The 20,028-nt window shown below is 35.1% G+C and overlaps 2 protein-coding genes across 3 annotated transcripts in view; both read left to right on the forward strand.

The window, feature by feature from the left end:
• The window catches only part of LOC125848097 (thiosulfate/3-mercaptopyruvate sulfurtransferase 1, mitochondrial-like), a 20,201-nt gene extending 9,525 nt beyond the window's left edge, over window positions 1–10,676 (forward strand). The window contains exons 10-12 of one of the 2 annotated variants that reach the window (XM_049527900.1): window positions 6,535–6,598; window positions 8,089–8,156; window positions 10,455–10,676. In XM_049527900.1, coding sequence (XP_049383857.1) covers window positions 6,535–6,598; window positions 8,089–8,156; window positions 10,455–10,556 — 234 coding nt within the window. In that variant the 3' untranslated portion in view covers window positions 10,557–10,676. Of the gene's footprint in view, window positions 1–6,534; window positions 6,599–8,088; window positions 8,157–8,296; window positions 8,519–10,454 lie in introns of those variants that run through there. The other variant, XM_049527899.1, reaches the window with a different exon arrangement.
• A 2,320-nt stretch (window positions 10,677–12,996) lies between these two features.
• LOC125849267 (ATP-dependent zinc metalloprotease FTSH 12, chloroplastic) overlaps window positions 12,997–20,028 on the forward strand; it is a 16,756-nt gene continuing 9,724 nt past the window's right edge. Inside the window, exons 1-9 of the mRNA XM_049529320.1 lie at window positions 12,997–13,556; window positions 13,635–13,819; window positions 14,636–14,856; window positions 16,538–16,815; window positions 17,191–17,268; window positions 17,358–17,600; window positions 17,695–17,835; window positions 17,920–18,087; window positions 19,303–19,415. Of these exons, the coding sequence (XP_049385277.1) occupies window positions 13,155–13,556; window positions 13,635–13,819; window positions 14,636–14,856; window positions 16,538–16,815; window positions 17,191–17,268; window positions 17,358–17,600; window positions 17,695–17,835; window positions 17,920–18,087; window positions 19,303–19,415 (1,829 nt within the window). The 5' untranslated portion in view covers window positions 12,997–13,154. The remainder of the gene's footprint in view (window positions 13,557–13,634; window positions 13,820–14,635; window positions 14,857–16,537; window positions 16,816–17,190; window positions 17,269–17,357; window positions 17,601–17,694; window positions 17,836–17,919; window positions 18,088–19,302; window positions 19,416–20,028) is intronic.

The following is a 20,028-nucleotide window of genomic DNA, read 5'->3' on the forward strand; positions in this document are numbered from 1 at the left end:
AGGAGGAGGAATAGGAGATACTCTGCTATGGGATTCAAGTCACATGATAACTAGATTCAAATCAAGGGTGGAGGTTTGGTTTGAATGGGAGGAATAAAACAGAAAGTTGATGTGCAGAGCTACTTTTAGTAGAAAAACCATGGAGTGATTGTGCTTTGTTTTACAGGAGGCATCAAGAGATTCTAATATGCATGGCAGAAGGTGGAAACTAAACGAACATCATTCAAGTTACTTTTGATACACTATTAAATGAATCTGGTTTAAGATTGATCCAACAGCCTATGCCAGTTAAAGTGACGGGGAAACAAATATTTCAAGTAGGCTCAGTTTTATTACCGAGTCCCAGCTCTCTAAACCAAACCATTTTACTATGGTCGGTAATAATAAAATGGGACCAATCTTTGTGGAGATTGAAGCAAATAAATCAGTCCTTGGTAACTCCAAATGCAGCTCTGGAGAATTGGCAACTTGAAACTGCAGAAGATTCTCAATTCCCGGAACCAAAAGAGATGGCGACCCACGAAGGATACAATTATGAAGATGCTAAGACTATCATTGAAGGTGCGGGGAATGCAAACTGATAAAGGGGCAAATGAGACATTCGAATGATTGAATATAGAGGTAGAGATTGGTCTGTTGAGGAAGCAGACCACTGACTATACAGATGCAGGAAGAGATACAGGGGAAATGGACCCATTCTTATGGGCTCACCAGAATGTGATCAAATTGAGCAAGTAGTTTGGGGTTGATTTTCATGGATGTGAAAAGGATGCTCTGGCTCTTTTTATGAAAATTGATAGCAGAAGGAAGGCAAATTAACACGAGTTAGAATCACTAATCATGACTACTACTAAAATCAAAGGCCTGCAATACTTCAAAGGTTTGGTCTTTGATATGAAGTTAAAAGGCAGTAGGGCAAGGAACAATGGGAAAGAAGTTCCATACAGGGAATAATGAATGTCAAAATCATTTCCTGAAATATGAGGGGGTGAATCTTAGAGCAAAGAGGAGGGTGTTATATGGTTGGTTCTTAAATGGAAAGAAAATATCTTCTGTTTTCCGGAAATGAAATTAGGAGATATAAGAAAAGGTCAAATAGTTGTGGGAAACAGGGGATTAAGTATGGAATTAGAGTCTAGTGGAACTAGTGGAGTATTTTAATAATTTGGGATAGTAAAACATAGGGTGGGGGGGGGGGGGNGTGCAACTGGCTCTTGTTGTCATGCCCCAAGCCTACACCCTGGGCGGGACTGGCACTCAAAGACTATTGTTGGCCCTAAGCGAACCCTTGGCCGGGCTTACTTAACTCAGCAGAAGACTTAAACTCAACAAAGATAAGTTCATATAATAAACTGGAATGTTATAAAGGAACATTCAACTGGCCATTAATGCAAACTCAAGTCTCAACATGGAATAATAACAATGAAAAAACTAAAGAACTAACATCTGACTGTCTATGAAGCCTCTAATAACAACTGGGATGGATGTTGGGACAAACCCCACAACATCCTAATGAACTAAACTAGAAAACAATGAAATGGAGCCTCCGAAATGCAAGGAGGCTCACCAACAGACTCTGAACTGCTCACTGGATTAACGATGCGCCGGAATGCCATCCTAGTTACCTGCGTCTGTATCATAAGACGATGCAGGCCAACTGGCATCAGTACATTGAATGTACGAGTATGCGAGTTGGAATGCTAAACATAACATAGGCTTGAAAAGGATCTGAAAGAAACACTTACCTTGACTCTTCTCAACTCATGAATACTTAACTTAACTCATTTCATTATAAAGCAGTTTAAAACAAGTGCAATATAAAGAAAAATAAAACTGTTTAAAACATGTTGTCAACTCATAATCATAAAATCATAAAAGACATATCATGATCCCTCTCAAAGTCTACTTGTGCAATGCATGAATGAAGTCCCATACCCCCATCCATACTAAGCAGAACCCCTTGAGGAACCATGCAATTACTGATGTGGGAGTTTCTCTAACCGACAACCATCACTTAAGAACTATAGTGATGATACAACGTTATTAACCCCACGCTGCCCAGGCCATCCTATACCTTGCCGTGGTATAGGACCTGTACTACTAAGTGGATCCACTAGTCTCTGCGAAAAGGATTCATCTAAAAAGTATGACCCTTTTCTACCCATGATGGCTACATGGTTTATGGAGACTTGAGTTAATGTGAACTCGCATCCCCATATCGGTGCTCAATACTACTCCTAAAAATATAATATTAACTCTTATGTTTAAAAACATACTTCTTCTATTATTTGAGATTAGTGCTCAAAAACATAGCTCAAAGGCTATCTTGGAAATTTCAGTTTCCCTGCTTGCTTCATTTAGAAAGCTATTACTCTTTTCTGAAAACTAGCCCGAAGGCCCTTTGGTTCCGTTCTTATTTAAATGTGAAAAACATTTTAAATCTCTTTGGGAAATACTTAGTCCCCATATGTTTCTTTGAAGAAAAGAACTTCAACTTTACTCTTTACTGAACTCAAAACTTAAGTCTTAAAACAAAGTTAAAACATTTGTGAAAGACTTTTTGAAAACTTTAAGAGCTTATCTTAACTTGACTCTTGACTTTGATCTTAACTGCTCTTGACTTGACTCTTAACTGATCCTTGAATTGAATTATGGATTCAAGGATTAAGATTTGTGATTGGAAAGATCTCATGATGTTTAGGAATGACTTTGAATAGCTAAACCTGAGAAAAGTTACGAAATCACCGTCTTGGAACAAGTCCGCGACGCGGAGACGTTTCTAAATAAATACTTGCGAAATTAATTTTTGAGATAGAGGAATCCGCGTCCTAACCGCGACGCGGAGACAATTTTTCTTCACTGAGGAAGCAAGTCCGCGACACGGACCTGCGCGTCAGAACCTGCTCGACTTTTCCTTCTTCATTTTCCAGCCCCAAATCGCCTAAACTCGATTATAAAACTCAAATTCATTTTAGATCCCGATACCCAGCATATGTATTCAAGAATCTAACTCAATACAACCCTAAAACTCAACGTAAAGATCTCAAAAACTCCTCAATTCATCCCAATTCAAGAACAACATTCAAATTCAAGAATACATGTCAAGAACATCAACTTTCAAACTCTTTTAGGACGAATTTCGCTGAACTAAACATGTTTGGCGCGTGGGTGAATGAACCCAACGCTATGAAAGACTCACATACCTTGTAGGTCAATTCCTTGGTGAATCCACAACCAAAATCGATCGTTCTTAGCGAATCTTGTTTTTCTTCTTCTCCTTTCTCTTGCGTTCTTTCTCCAAAAACCCTAACTCTAATTTTCAAAAGCATAAACTGCACTAACTCAGTCTTGACCCCAATTATCTTACTAGAAACAGATTTAATCAATAGGGCAGTGAAACGACTAAAATACCCCTTAAAAATCCGGATTGGACATTTCCTTAATCCAACAGCCCAACTTCCAAAGGGAATAACTTACTCATACGAACTCGGAATCGCGCAAACTCAGTGGCGTTGGAAAGATTATTCCACGAACTTTCCAACCATATCTGGAAGTACACCTAACTCATCCTGAGCTAGGAGTTATGGCCGTTTGAAGTTGACCAAAAACTCACTTTAACACCTTTACCAAATTTCCAGATTTTTAAATTCTTCCCAAAAATGACTATTTCCAGATTTTAAACTTCCTTCTAGTTCTTTCTAGATGCGAGATGTTACACTTATTCTCTTACCTACAAATTCAAACAAAAAATTCAGGATTTTAACTAGCATATGACAAGGGTTATACCCCAAATTGCGACAGTGAAAGACAGGAAGTTTGGTGGAAGATTGGGTCTGTAAGGGGCTTATTTGCAGGACCCTGCATGGAGGTTGTGACTTCAACTTAGTCAGATCTCCTCTTAGTAGAAGTAGAAGCACCATGTTAATGGCATAATTCTCTGATTTTATTGAAGATATAGAGCTGATTGATCTTCTGCTGGTTGGGAGAAATTACACAAAACCAGGGAGAAATTGCACATGGACTAGAGGGAATAGGCATGTGACATCATGTGGCTTTGATCCCTATAAAGAATGGAGCTAAGGAGTTGAGGCAGGTTAGACAATCAACTTAATAAGGAGTATTTACTAGCTGATTTCTAAAATGCTCACGGAACGACTCAAAAAGGTGATACACAAACTTGTAGACTGACAACAATTGTCATTTATAAAAAGGATGGCAAATTATAGATGTATAAACTCCGGACCGTAGGAGAAAAACCAGGCATTATGTGCAAGCTATCATTAATAAAACATGACTATATTCTGCTTGAAATTCTGTATAAGATGGGCTTGGGAGAACATGGATCAGCTGAATGAAGTTTTGCACAAGTACTATCAGATTGTGGATCCTCTGAAGGTTGCTTCCTTCTGAAGGAGGACTATGACCCCTTGTCACCTTTTTAAATTTCTTCTAGCTAAGGAAGGATCCAAGTTCCAACAGCATGTTGAAAACTGAACACATGAATGGCTGGATTAGGGGTTTCAATGTGGCAAACAATCAAGCAAAAAGGTGTATATAACTCACCTTCAGTATGCATATGATATCTTGATTTTCTATGATGCAGAGGAGATCCAACTGAAATACCTGAGGGTCATCCTTGTTTTTTTAAGCTATTTCATGGCTTCATATGAAACATATTAACGGGAGGAAAAGTCAGATTTCCCCGTTAATAAGGTGCCCAGAATGCAACAAATAGCTAAAATAGTGAGAGGGGAAATTGGAAGCATCCAACTGTCTACTTGGGGGTGCCTCATAGTACCCATCTCTTGGAGGCAGGTTGATACTTATCAACTCTGTTTTGGATGCTCCGGTACCTACATGGTGTTACTATTCCTGCATCTGCAAGTGTGGAACAGAGAGGCAGGATGCCTTGAGGAGAAACTTTCACTAGCAAGGAAATAAAGAAAAGAGAGGTTTTAATCTAGTCAAGTGGATAACTCGTAACTATCAATCAGCAAATAACAAGGGGTCTGGAATAAAAAAAACTTGAAAAAACAAAACTACCTTTTGATGAAGTGTTTGACCAATCACATTGGGTTACTCTGATAAAGGCAAAATATGGAGAGGAGGGTTTTTGGATTACCAGAGGGGTGAACAATCATTATGGTTACCAGTCTGTGGAGATCCATTAGAAATTTATGGCCAAACCTCTTAGACAAGTTGAATTTCAATGTGAACGATGCAAGGAATATACTTTTCTGCGAGGATAATTGGTCAACATTGGAGCAAGTATGGTTTACACAGGGCTGGAATCTGACTCTTAGAAATCTAGTATATGATTGAGAAATGCACAGGATAGCTATTTTCTTTTAACATTTTGAAACAATGCAAGGGTATAAAGAAGGATGGCGATACACTCCGATGGAAAGAAATATAAGAGTGGATTTACACAGTCATTTCTGCATATAAAGATCTGAACCAGGAGGAATCCCGACTCAGTTTCCAGCCTTGAAAACATTTGTGGGAAGTGAAGATAGCATATAAAGGGGTTTGCTGCACTGGGTTGGTAATTAAGAGGTTATCCTTACTCAAGATAACTTAAGGAAGAGGGGAATTCAACTTAAGGAAGAGGGGAGTTCAAGATGCTATTTATGTGAACAGAATGTAGAGACAATCAGCCAACTGTCTCTACATTATAAACTTACCAGCCAACTAAGAGATCTATTCATCAACCTCAAAGGTATCAGGTGGACAATGCTTGAGAGAAATCTTGAAGTCATGGCAAGTTAGGACTCGGTGGTTGGGGAGTGGGAGGTGGGGGGATGTATAACTAACAAAGATGGATTAGAAATTGTCCCAGCAACTTAGGTATTTTCAAGATACACGCAGTCCTCTGTAAAAATGAAGATGAATTGTATTCTTCTCTTTATATTTTGGGCTAAATTATCGATCCAGATTCAATTCTAGAAATTTTAGATTCCTTGTAAGAGAAGCAAGGATGATAGTTATTTTTGGGTCCTTAGATGTAACTCTCATATATTTGGTTTCCAGAACAATCTTTGATGATTTATATACTGATCTTGTTATATTCTCAAAAAAGAAAAAAAATTAATGCTTCTCGGGTCTTCCAAGAATCATTTTGGGCATATTGGCTCTTGGATCCTACACTGATGCCTTCGTCTGCCAGCAAAGATTCTTGAAAACTGAGGCATTCCCATCTCTTTGTCCCGTTATGCTTGACTTTGCACCTAAGCCCTGGAAAACCCAGTGTGTGTAGTACCTGTTCAGCTTTCTAGCTTCTATCTATTCTTTGATGATTTATGTAGAGACTATCTAGTTGAATCTCTGAATCAACCTTGGGTAGTCATCATCAGTATGAGAGTGAAACAATGAAATGAGCTTCACATGTTTTGCCTGTATTTCCTTGTTTCCAAAGCTTAATCCCTACTGAGTAATTCTTAGATCAAGTTCTGTAGCTGTGATATATTCAAATCTATATGTTTTTTTTAAAAAATTAAATATTCAAATCTATATGTTTGTGGTGATTCTTATCAGATGTTGGATGGCTCACAGACACTCTTATCCCGTGAAGAGCTCGAGAAAAAATTTGGTCAAGAAGGTTAGAACTAGTCTCATTTTCTGAGCTAGAGTTTGGGCATGTTGCATTTCTGTGGTTTTGCTTTCCTGCTACCCCTAGCTTTGTTGAATGTTAGACCTCATAAAAACAGTGGGCCATATGTTAAAAAACAGTGTGTTGTATGTGGCACGTTTAGGCCTGAAGCTACCATGGAGCTCAGGTTGAGAACTTAAGTGCAAGATCGTCATTGCAAAACATCCACGTCATTGCCTATAGGCAATTAGAGACCCCCTTTAAGAGGACAACACTAGGCAATAAATATAGTCAGCAAAGTGGAGAATTAATTATTAACAAAATGTTTTCTGTAGTGATTTGGGTGCTCTTTAANCCCCCCCCCCCCCCCCACACACACACACACAATATCTATGCTCTTTAATTTTTGCCCTTCAGCATTTTAAGTAATGGCTGAAATACCCTGACAACTACTTGTTGGGCAGGAGTTTATATCTTCGTATCATAGTATCCCATAAGTTATGCCCCTGACACCGAAATAACAAACAACTTTTTTGTCATAAGTTCATATTTTCATGTCAACATATCCCACAAATTATGCCTACTTGGCATAACAATTTATGCCGTATGTCCCTACCGAAATAATGAACAATTTTTTCGCGGCATAAGTTTATATGTTTGTATCATAAAATCCACAAGTTATAAAAAGCGTAACAAGTTATGTCGTATGTCAGGAGGGCATAATGTATTTCCAAAAAAAAAACAGAGAGGGCACACAAGCCTAACTTTTTTTTTTCTCTAAAAAGATAAAGAATCTACTCCCCAAAAAGCATAACTCCAGTTTCTGTACACTACAACACATTTTGGAAAAATCTACACAACTTAAGCTGCACAACTTAGGTTTCTGCAGAATTTATGCTTAGGGAGGCAAAAATTTTCTAAACTTATGCCGAGCGAGGCAAAAGTTCTCTAAACTTATGCTGCTGAGAGAATTGGGTCCGAAAAGGGTACTTTGGTCCACAAATTACATTAACTGAGTAGTAGGGGGAAAAATTAAAGACCAATCTGTTTGAGGGGTAAACCATGCAAAAACTTGAAATCTATTAGCACTTTTTTTGGGGGACTAAAAGCATGCCTTGATTGTATTTAGTGCTTCAAGGCCCAATAGACTTATGGCTCTTTTCTGCGCTATTGGCCTTTAACAGTCATGGTAAGAAACCGTAAGGTTGTCATATTAGGTGTTCTATGAGTTTGCTCGTGTTGTATTTTTCTTCCAGTTGTATTGATGCATTATCTTTCATTGGAAGAATATAATGTCTTTTCATTTGCATGTTTATGCAATTATGACGTATGCATAAGGTTCCCCTTTGAAATGGAGAGTTGGCACTGTTACATTCAGTACTGTGTTTAATCATCTTACTGCATCTAGTAGATCTTTTGTCTAACCATGTGATGTATGTTATTTGAAAATGTCCTTGCACTTTAGGTAACTAATCTAACAATACTTGTTTCTTTGGCAGGTATCTCTTTGGACAAGCCTATAGTTGCTTCTTGTGGCACAGGTGTAACTGCTTGCATACTTGTCTTGGTCAGTTGAATCCTCTTTCTCTCATACAGCTCTCGCTTGTACTGTTGTACATTAATCAATGCCCAGTATTCATATGGCTATTCCATTGTCGCAAAAGAGGGATGAATTTAAAGTTCATTTATCTTTATCCATCTTTTTAGGGCCTCCATCGACTGGGGAAGACTGACATTCCAGTCTATGATGGTTCATGGACAGAATGGGCAACACAGCCAGATACACCTCTCTCCACATCTGAAAGATGAAGACGTTTGTATGGTCTGCTTGTTTTTATGGGTGAACAATGATGATGGTGAATCTAGATCTAGTTCCTTTTCTTAATGGTTAGTGTAACAACTTCAATTGTATTGTTGAATGATAAAAAGTTGTACAAATTGTCTTAATTTTACCTTCCATTATATTTTGGAGCCATTGATACCCTCGCCGTAAACAAATCGTATCGTATTTCCCGGTGATGCTAACGAGCTTTTGTGTGGACAGAAAAGCTTTGAACCCTGTCAAAATCTTGACACGGTGGGTTTCATGTGTCAAAATATTTCCAATGAAGGTCTAAAGATACTCATCTACTTTTGATAATGTTACTGACTCATGGTATATACACCAAAGGAGATGGCGAGCTTTTGTTCTTAATTTAATGGCTGAAGTCGTTATAACTCCCCGAAACTTTGGTGTGGATTATTACTAGAAACACTCTTATGCTTGGATAAGTGAACTCAAAAACGCCTCTAAAATCACATGTATTCATGTGTTGTCCAGTTGGACTTTATATTCGATGGGTCATTATTGACTTTAAAAGCTTAGTTAAAATAATTTTATACTAGTGAATATAACCGTGCTACACATAATTATAAATTTATTACTTCCTTCATTTCATATTAATTGAATTTTTGAGGTGTTTCACCCCCCTTAAGAAAAGTAGATTAAGGCATAAATTGAACATAGTTTTCCATTTTTATCCATTATTATCAAATTTATTGAAGTCATCACATTGAAAATCCAAATGAAGGGTAAAATTGGAAGAATACTCTAAAAGTTAATTTGAAAAATAAAAAATGTCTCTAAAATTCAATTAATATGAAATGAAGGGAGCATTGAATAGATGAATATTTGTATTTATATATATAAATCATTGTTGGAACTTATATATTGGTTGTTTGCATTTTCTAAAACATTATTAGTTAAGGTGCAAACAACCAATATATAAGTAATTTTTTTAAAAAAATTACTTAAATAAAGAATTTGACTGGAGAAGAAGAAGAAAAAGAAAAGAAAAAAAAATGAGAGAGGGGTTCAACTTGATGTGGGGGGTGGGGTGGGTGGGAGGTCAAGGAAAAGAAAGAAAATAGAGGGATGGATCACTTGAAAGTGGGAGTGGATGGAAGATGAAGTGAATTAAGATGAAATCAAAATTAAAATAAGTCAAAAAGTAAGAGAGAGAAATAAAGAAAAAAACTTAAAATGAAAAAAAATACATTTTTAATTAAATTAACATGTGTCATATAACGTTTGGTGTGTGAACACATTTGCTTCTTAAAATCTGGGGCTGATTGAAAAATGATATAATAATATTTGTTCAAAATTATTTAGTGGGATAATAAGTATCGTTTTAAAAATTCGAGATAACTTCAATGATGACTTTAAGTTTTTTCTCTTAATTTAAATATAAGTTTGCTTTCATTTCTTTATACTGCTGCCATAGGTATGGTACTTGTAAAAATACGTACAACAAACCCAATCAAATAAGCTACTCATACATTACAGACTAGTAAAATTATCCGTGCGAAGTGCGGGTAGTTAATATCACGAAATTTATAAAATAATTCTTAAAATCTATCGGTCATTAAAACTAAAACATTATATTGTCATACATACAAGATTACGTAATAACAAACATTAATAATATAAAGGAAAATGAAAATTATAACATCTTATCATTTTATCCTTAATAACATAAGCATAAATTAATGACTGTAGAAATACACATCAGGATCTGTTACATAAGCAATGGTGTCAGTGAGCCACTCAACAGGAGCAAAGTATACAAATATTTAATTGTGCAGAAAAAGAAGAAGAGGTTAAGATTTTTCGTTGTTTTAAAATGAAAGGAAATCCCTCTATTTATAGACAACAAATGGTAGTGTAAACAAATGTTTATTGTGTTTTATCAGAAAGGTTACAACTATTTAAAAAAGTTGCAATCCTTCGAAAATGTCACAATCTTTCATAAAAGTAGCAACTCTTCATTAAAGTCGCAACTCTTCATAANATTTAAAGTTCATTTATCTTTTTCTATCTTTTTAGGGCCTCCATCGACTGGGGAAGACTGACATTCCAGTCTATGATGGTTCATGGACAGAATGGGCAACACAGCCAGATACACCTCTCTCCACATCTGAAAGATGAAGACGTTTGTATGGTCTGCTTGTTTTTATGGGTGAACAATGATGATGGTGAATCTAGATCTAGTTCCTTTTCTTAATGGTTAGTGTAACAACTTCAATTGTATTGTTGAATGATAAAAAGTTGTACAAATTGTCTTAATTTTACCTTCCATTATATTTTGGAGCCATTGATACCCTCGCCGTAAACAAATCGTATCGTATTTCCCGGTGATGCTAACGAGCTTTTGTGTGGACAGAAAAGCTTTGAACCCTGTCAAAATCTTGACACGGTGGGTTTCATGTGTCAAAATATTTCCAATGAAGGTCTAAAGATACTCATCTACTTTTGATAATGTTACTGACTCATGGTATATACACCAAAGGAGATGCTGAGCTTTTGTTCTTAATTTAATGGCTGAAGTTGTTATAACTCCCCGAATATTACTTTCGTACTTAGTACTAGAAACACTCTTATGCTTGGATAAGTCAACTCAAAAACGCCTCCAAAATCACATGTATTCATGTGTTGTCCAGTTGGACTTTATATTCGATGGGTCATTATTGACTTTAAAAGCTTAGTTAAAATAATTTTATACTAGTGAATATAACCGTGCTACACATAATTATAAATTTATTACTTCCTTCATTTCATATTAATTGAATTTTTGAGGTGTTTCACCCCCCTTAAGAAAAGTAGATTAAGGCATAAATTGAACATAGTTTTCCATTTTTATCCATTATTATCAAATTTATTGAAGTCATCACATTGAAAATCCAAATGAAGGGTAAAATTGGAAGAATACTCTAAAAGTTAATTTGAAAAATGAAAAATGTCTCTAAAATTCAATTAATATGAAATGGAGGGAGCAGTGAATAGATGAATATTTATATATATATATATATATATATATATATCTAAATCATTGTTGGAACTTATATATTGGTTGTTTGCATTTTCTAAAACATTATTAGCTAAGGTGCAAACAACCAATATATAAGTAATTTTGTAAAATTTTTTACTGAAATAAAGAATTTGACGGGAGAAGAAGAAGAAAAAGAAAAAAAAATGAGAGAGGGGTTCAACTTGACATGGGGATGGGGTGGGTGGGAGATGAAGGAAAAGAAAGAAAATGGAGGGATGGATCACTTGAAAGTGTGAGTGGGTGGAAGATGAAGTGAATTAAGATGAAATCAAAATTAAAATAAGTCAAAAAGTAAGAAAGAGAGAAATAAAGAAAAAAACTTAAAATGCAAAAAAAAAAAAATTAATTAAATTAACACGTGTCATATAATGTTTGGTGTGTGAACACATTTGCTTCTTAAAATCTGGGGCTGATTGAAAAATGATATAATAATATCTGTTCAAAATTATTTAGTGGGGTAATAGATATCATTTTAAAAATTCGAGATAACTTTAATAATGACTTTATGTTTTTTCTCTTAATTTAAATATATGTTTGTTTTCATTTCTTTATACTGCTGCCATAGGTATGTTACTTGTAAAAATACGTACAACAAACCCAATCAAATAAGCTACTCATACATTACATACTAGTAAAATTATTCGTGCGAAGCGCGGGTAGTTAATATCACGGAATTTATAAAACAATTCTTAAAATCTATCGGTCATTAAAACTAAAACACTATATTATCATACATACAAGATTACGTAGTAACAAACATTAATAATATAAAGGAAAATGAAAATTATAACATCTTATCATTTATCCTTAATAACATAAGTATAAATTAATTACTGTAGAAATACACATCAGGATCTGTTACATAAGCAATGGTGTCAGTGAGCCACTCAACAGCAGCAAAGTACACAAATATTTAATTGTGCAGAAGAATAAGAAGAGGTTAAGAATTTTCGTTGTTTTAAAATGAAAGGAAATCCCTCTATTTATAGACAACAAATGGTAGTGTGAACAAATGTTTATTGTGTCTTATCAGAAATGTTACAACTATTTAAAAAAGTTGCAACCCTTCAAAAATGTCACAATCTTTCATAAAAGTAGCAACTCTTCATTAAAGTCACAATTTTTCATTAAAGTCGCAACTCTTCATAAAAATCGCAACTTTTCATAAAAGTCACAATTTTTCATAAAAAAGGAATACTAGTTTTGGAAATAAATAAATGAAAAAGAAATTCTAGTTTGTGATAGCGCCACATATGCGGGTCTAGGATTCTTTTATATATATATATATATATATATATGATATATGATTTTACTACCGCAAAACTTCTTCCGCAATTGTCCTATTGATAAATGAAATTCTCAAAATGCTGAAATAACCACACCTACAAAATTTAGCCATCAAGAAACTTGAAGAAACAAATTTATAGTAACATATTTGGTTAGATTTATTTTAAAATAATTTTATAGCATTTAGGTAAAATAAAAAAGTACAACTAATAATTGGAGTTTAGCCGTAAGAAAAAAAAGAAAAGGTTTAGAAAATGAAAGCCTGCAGATAAACCTCTAAAAAAAACCCAAAGCCCCTTGCGTAGACAATTCAGTTTTTCCGACGAGCAAGACCGGAGACAAATTCAGTTTTTCCGACGAGAAAGAGAGCCGAAACCGAAGCATTATCTTCGTATTTACTAAGCTTCTCAATGCATCTAACCACGACTCCTCCTCCTCAACAGCTGAACTCAATACAATTATCTTCAAAACCCCTTTTTCTCACATTGCCATTCAAATGTAGAAGGAAGTTTTCCCGTATAAGAAGACCTACCATTGTAGCTTCTTCTTCCAATACTAATAACAGTCCCGAAGGGTTTTCTTGGCTGCAACTTTCACAGTCCATTCGCCGTGGTTCCGAACGTTTCTTGAATCAATTGGAAGACTCTGTGAAGAAAGAGACAGGTTTTGATTTTCAGGATGTTAAAGTTAAAGTTGGGGAATTTTCAGGTCGAGCTGTTGATTCAGCCAAGAATGGCCAAATTTCGCTGCAACGTTTTCAGTCTGAGTTGTTTCCTGAGTTCTTGAATTGGAACAAATTCGAGTCCTGGAAGGTGAACTTTTGCATTTTTCGTATTTGAGTTATTTGTAAAACTTTGTGCTCACATTATCCTTTTTCCTCCTTCCTTCAGGACGTCAAAAAATGGGATTCCAAAAGAGTTGGTGTCTTCATTCTCTATATTATAGTTACGGTATGTTCTTGTCAAAAAATATATATGGCAATTCGAGCTCCTATTATTAATAGGGAAAGAAAAGAGCTAACTGAGGCATACATGGAAGCATTGATTCCTGAACCTACTCCTGCTAATGTCAAAAGGTAAAACACAAATCAACCGCTAACTGTTTTCTTTTTTTATGAATACTTGACATTCAGAGATTGATATGATGTCATGTTTTGATCGGTCTGAGGTGCATCTTGAATTTTCTACCTTTTCTTTTGATGATAAAGGTTTTATTAAAAAAAAACCAGTTCCAAGGAAGTGTTTGAGAAACATAAGATAGGAAACAGTTTATGGCTGCAATGTCTTTGGAAATTCTTAAGTCACTTTGTAAGCATCCTTTAATTTACCTAAAAAACTTGTAGGAATATTTATACCTATGAATGGCTTCAGCTTTTCTTTCAATACACCTACCATTTCATCTTTACATAATATCCACATAATACAAGCCAGGATAGTGTCTCAAATCTCCTTTGCTCCTTTCGGAGTCCTTACAGAATCAATCATGACCCCACTAATCCCCAGTCCACTGTACTTCCGACCTTTTCCAAAGTTTCTATATCTTGTGATGGATTGGGGGAGTTTAAGGGGAGCAGTCTTGCAGCCTTTTCATAAGACAAGCCTATTCCAAAGCACGTCCCATGATGGAGACAAATGATTCTCTGATAGTTTAAAGATTTGATTAGACTCTTATTTGACCATTGAACTTTTCTTAGATGGGGTAAAAGCTCAATATTTCTAGATTTTAGTTTGATCTGGGCCATCATCATAAAATCAAATCAATGCAGTTTATGAATAGGAGGAAACATTTACCCATGCCACCTTATGCAAGTATGTCTTGTTGCTTGATCCAATTGGTGATCTAAGATGTTTTGTAATCTCTCAACTCCTTTCTTGGACATGTATTCTTATAGATTCAAGAAAGGTTTGTGGAGGAAGACTACCCCCAAAGGTCTAAAGTTAAAGAAGTTCATTGAAGCAGCAGATGGAACACTTATTCATGACAGTTCCTATGTTGGTGAAGATGCTTGGGAAGATGATTCTGGCAGTCATAATATGAAAGAGGTGATAGACCATGATACTAGATTGAGAGTAGAGGATAAAGAGACTCTGAAAGAGAATCTTGGAATTTCAGGTGAGTTTTGTTATTAGCCTTGCATTATTTTTAAGTACGTAACGATCCTCCTCCATCATTTTTCCTTCATTCTAAAAAAAAAAGATGCAGGAGAATTTTATAGTAGTATTTTATCATCTTTGAATTTATTTTTATTTTAAAAAGAATAAGCTGCACTCTGCAAGCTCATTTTTTGTATTTTCATGCTCCCCCAAGTAATGGTAAAACTTTTGAACGGGTGGACTTTCCCTTTTATTTTTGGTTTGGGTGAAGGGGAGGGGGGATGTATATTTACCAGTATTCTAAAAGGTGAGTGAAGTTGGTCGCAGTCCCATGTATTTTCATAAGCAGGTTGAAAAGTTACTGCAAAGTCATGATACAAGTAGATGTGATGCCGTGTATCAATTTGAGGGCACTTTTTTTTGTGTTTTTTTAAAAGCAGCTGGACAAAAGAATGCTGTTTGTTGTCACCGTTTAAGAAAACATGAGTTAGAAATTTTAAACTTCTATATTAAATATGAAAAGTATATTAAAAGTTAAAATTTTATTATATAGACTATTACATAAATAATTCAATAAATTTACACTAACAAAATAATTTCATATATTATGTTAATGATAGGCTCCTTTTTGCTGCCTATTCCACTTTTGTAGTTCTTGCATCCACTGGATGCTTTGTTATTAATAGTTTAATACAACTCTTACTTCATCCAAAAAAAAAAAATTCATATAATACGTTAATTTTTCACTTTTAACAGATTTAATAATTTATTACTCTACCTTACTTGAAAAAACTCCACTAAATTCTTTTACATAATTTAACAAAAGAAACTTCTATAAAGTATAAACATAAAAAGATTTTGAAAAAAATATTTTAAAGTGAAATATCAATTGTTTAGTGTCGCCTGCCTCTTCATAAGAGGCTCATTAGCAGGAAAAGTATTCCTTAGAACCTTGATGACGACATTGAAGCTCACATTAAGCGAGGAGAAACGCTAAACATGTTTTGAGCCTTGCTTCAGGGCTTAAGTGCACCTCTGACAACACTGGTTAAATAGTACATAATTTATGTTTCAAGCTTTGGGAAAAATATTTTTGCTGCCAAAAAAGTATTTTGGACATAAGTCTTCAAACTTCTTCAACCGGGTAAATATCATTCTAACTTTCTAGTATTACCTTTTGCTTTGTATTTGTTATTTTAGTTATTTGACTTTGCAGATAGTTTTAAAATAGTTGTTAGAATTTTAGTATGTCAACTAGAAAATATGAATTCAATTAACAAAGCCTCTCATTCAATTTTTTTAAAAGAAGTTTAAGGCCTCCTGTTCAGTTTTGGCTTTAGGCCGCTAATGTTCTTGAGCCACCTTTGGTTGGTTAAGTATGTATTCATGCTTCATAGTAAAATGCATAAATAACTAGTGTCAAACGTTTCATTGTATGTTTTGCATGGTACAGCTTAACTTGTTGGTAAGTTTGCCAGGCAGAGATGTAGTAAATCGAGTTAAGCTCAGAATATAGCTGAAAGGTATGAAGGAAAACCAATTAAGCTAGAACTGATCTGATTACGTTCTTGAGGTTCCCAGGAAGCCCTAATTTTATAGACTTCAGTGACCATTTATCGTAAAAAAAAATTTAAGTTGCCAAGTGAATCCAAATTATGTTAGTAGTCTATTTAAGCATTTCTTTTCCTTTTTTTTTGCAGCTGAAAATCAGGATATGGGAGGAACATGGCGTGCAAGACTTCAAGAATGGCACAAAATTCTTAGGAAGGAGAAGATGGCAGAACAATTAGATTCAGTAAATGCGAGGTATGTGGTTGAATTTGACATGAAGGAAGTTGAGAAGAGCCTTCGCAAAGATGTGGTTGAGAAGACAAGAGAAACTCAAGGAACCAGGGCATTGTGGATCTCGAAAAGATGGTGGAGATATCGCCCGAAACTTCCCTATATCTATTTTCTTCAAAAACTTGATACTTCTGAGGTAAATGTTTCACTTTCTCACTTCTGTATCTCTTCATACTCAGATATGGTTGGTCCCTTCTGGTTCTAATGCTTCCAAGTGGAAATAAGTGTGGATGCTTTTAAATCTACAGTATTAATGCATACATGGTACATTTTAAGGATTGTACTTCAACTTGTGGCATGGGTGATATGATGCCGCCCTATTCTTCATTCTTTTGAATGATGTTATAAGGGAAAATAGCAAAAGATAGATTTTTTAAACAAAACACTTGCCTTTGCTTGAACTCTAGCTGGAAACTAAAATTCTCTGGTTCATGTGGATCAAACTAATTTATTATCTTTACTCGGATATGGACGCACTTTCAACTAGATTTACTGACTTAGTGTTCTGCAGGTGGCTGCTATAGTCTTCACAGAGGATCTGAAGAGAGTGTTTGTCACAATGAAAGAAGGATTCCCTCTTGAATATATTGTGCGTAAGACATATTAACCTTTCCAGAATAAAGTCTCACTGTTCCTGAATCCCTGACCTTTATACTGATTAATGTATTCTCCTCTCAGGTTGATATTCCACTAGATCCTTTCTTATTTGAGATGATATCAAGTTCTGGAGCTGAAGTAGATCTACTTCAGAAGCGGCAGATTCATTACTTTTTCAAAGTTCTTTTTGCTTTATTGCCTGGAATACTGATTTTGTGGTTTATAAGAGAATCTATGATGCTTCTGAACATCACGACAAATCGCCTCCTCTATAAGAAATATAAACAACTCTTCGATATGGCTTATGCTGAAAATTTTATTTTGGTAACTTTTTATCATCTAATACAAGTCTCTTTTATTTTTTCTGAATATTTTGAATCTACAGTCACCTTTTAACTCCTATTCCTTGCCTACTTAGCCAGTTGGAGAAGTTGGTGAGACGAAATCGATGTATAAAGAAATTGTATTGGGAGGAGATGTTTGGGATCTTTTGGATGAATTGATGATTTATATGGGAAATCCAATGCAATATTATGAGAAAGATGTCAAATTTGTGCGGGTAAACTCAATGATCCTTTCAAGACTTGCTAAAACTATATATTATGCAAATCTTGTTCAGTATGATTCATTTAATGCACTGCAGGGTGTGCTTCTGTCTGGCCCCCCTGGAACAGGTAAAACACTGTTTGCTCGGACACTTGCAAAGGAAAGTGGGATGCCTTTTGTATTTGCTTCTGGTGCAGAGTTTACTGATAGTGAAAAGAGTGGTGCTGCACGAATCAATGAAATGTTTTCTGTTGCTAGGAGAAATGTAAGTCTACTTCATCTAATAAAAAAATTGACATCATATAGGGATGGGAATGTTCCTCAAAGTAAAAAAATTGCATCTTATGATTTCTGTACCGAAAGCAGCTACCGGTCAAAAGTTAAAGGGAGGGGGGGAGGGGGGGGATAAGTCTCCAAGGAAGCTTCTAAACCAGTAACAAATATTCAGTCTAACTCAAAACCAGAAACTTATTTTTGTCTAATGTGCTTTTACAATGCAGTAAGCATAAGTTACTTTAACTGTTAGTCTTTTTTCAATTTATGTTAAACTCTTGGTTTCACTATTTGAAGTTTGAACCAAACACGAATAGCCAGGTCTTGAGCATGCTGAGTCACTACTGGGGATGAAGTACAACAACAACAATCCAATATATTCCCACATGTGGGGTCTGTGGAGGGTCAGGTGTACGTAGACCCCTACCTTGAGGGGGTATAGAGGTTGTTTTCCGATATACCCTTGGCTCGAGAATAGGTTTGAAAGAAGAACAAGAGTAAAAATCAATGATGAAGATAATGAAGAAAGAAAAGCACTGAGAGTAAAATAGTGTAGATAACCAAAGTAAATGAAACATCGCCAGTGTTTTGGAGAGTGAGAAGCGGAAAAGAGCAACAAGGGCTCGGCGTGAAGCAAAGCACACTTTTTTCAACTAAACTGCTATTTAATACAAAAATAAATAATATTAAATATGTTTTACCATCTTACCCAATTTGGCCCACTTCGTGCCCCATAAGGTAGCACTTAATACGAAAATATTAGCCCTGTGGGTGCATATACTGGCTGGTACTGCTTGCGGTAGCGGAAGCTATTTGTGTCTACTAAGATCGTAGATGTTCTGATACCATGTGAAAATAATAAAAAAACTTCTCATGAAATTGATTAACAAGGTACAAGAGGTGGTCCTTATATAGGAGTCTTAGGTTACATATAGTAAGATAGGTAATCAATCTCTATGCCGATAAGGTAAATAAATTCTGTTATTAAATACAAGATACTCTTAGGTACCTTATAAATTTTTTTAAATGAATTTCCTTGGGTTGAGGCCTTTCTCCCAACCCTACTGCATTTATGACCGGGCTGCCTTTTTTTTATGTACAATGAAACAAGATGTGTATGAATCTAGACACATATTTACTTGTAATCAACAATGTACTTTTGCTAATTCAAGGGGATAAAATTTACATTCAGTTGTCCTCTTTGTAGGCTCCAGCTTTTGTATTTATAGATGAGATTGATGCTATTGCTGGAAGGCATGCAAGAAAGGATCCACGCAGGAAGGCAACATTTGAGGCTCTGATTTCTCAGCTTGACGGGGAGTGAGTATCGTAGTTTCATTTCATGGATATAACATTCTTCTTTGCAATGAAAATTTCATATTGGAGAACACTATAGCGCAGCTGTTTTTGATGAGATCTGATTCTAGAATCTTATTCTGCAGTCTGCTTGATATGGCTTCTCAAAGAACAACATTTCCCTTTCTTCCCTACCCTGTCTACAATCTCTAGCCAGTGAAATCTTTTGCTGTTGAATTATGCATTTTTGTATTATGAGGCAATGAAAAATCTAGGGTGTGTTTGGTATGAAGGAAAATGTTTTCTAGGAAAACAATGTTTTCCTGGAAAAACAAGTAGATTTTTGACTTATTTTCTCGTTTATTGGTGACTAGAAAATATTTTCCGGAAAAGAATTTTTAGTGTTTGATTTATGAATGAAAATTATTTTTGAGAAAATATTTGTTATTTTTACTAGAGAGTAGAAAATAATTTTTGAATTGAAATTGAAAATATTTTTTAAAAATAAATTTAAATTTTTTTTTGGGGAAGGTGGGGATGGCGCGGGGGCGTAGGGTTGAGATGGGGTAAAAAAATAAAAATTTGAAATTTAAAATATTTTTTAAAAACAAACTTAATTTTATTTTTTTTGGGGGGT

The sequence above is a fragment of the Solanum stenotomum genome, chromosome 12 (genome assembly GCF_019186545.1).
Source record: "Solanum stenotomum isolate F172 chromosome 12, ASM1918654v1, whole genome shotgun sequence".
NCBI lineage: Eukaryota > Viridiplantae > Streptophyta > Magnoliopsida > Solanales > Solanaceae > Solanum > Solanum stenotomum.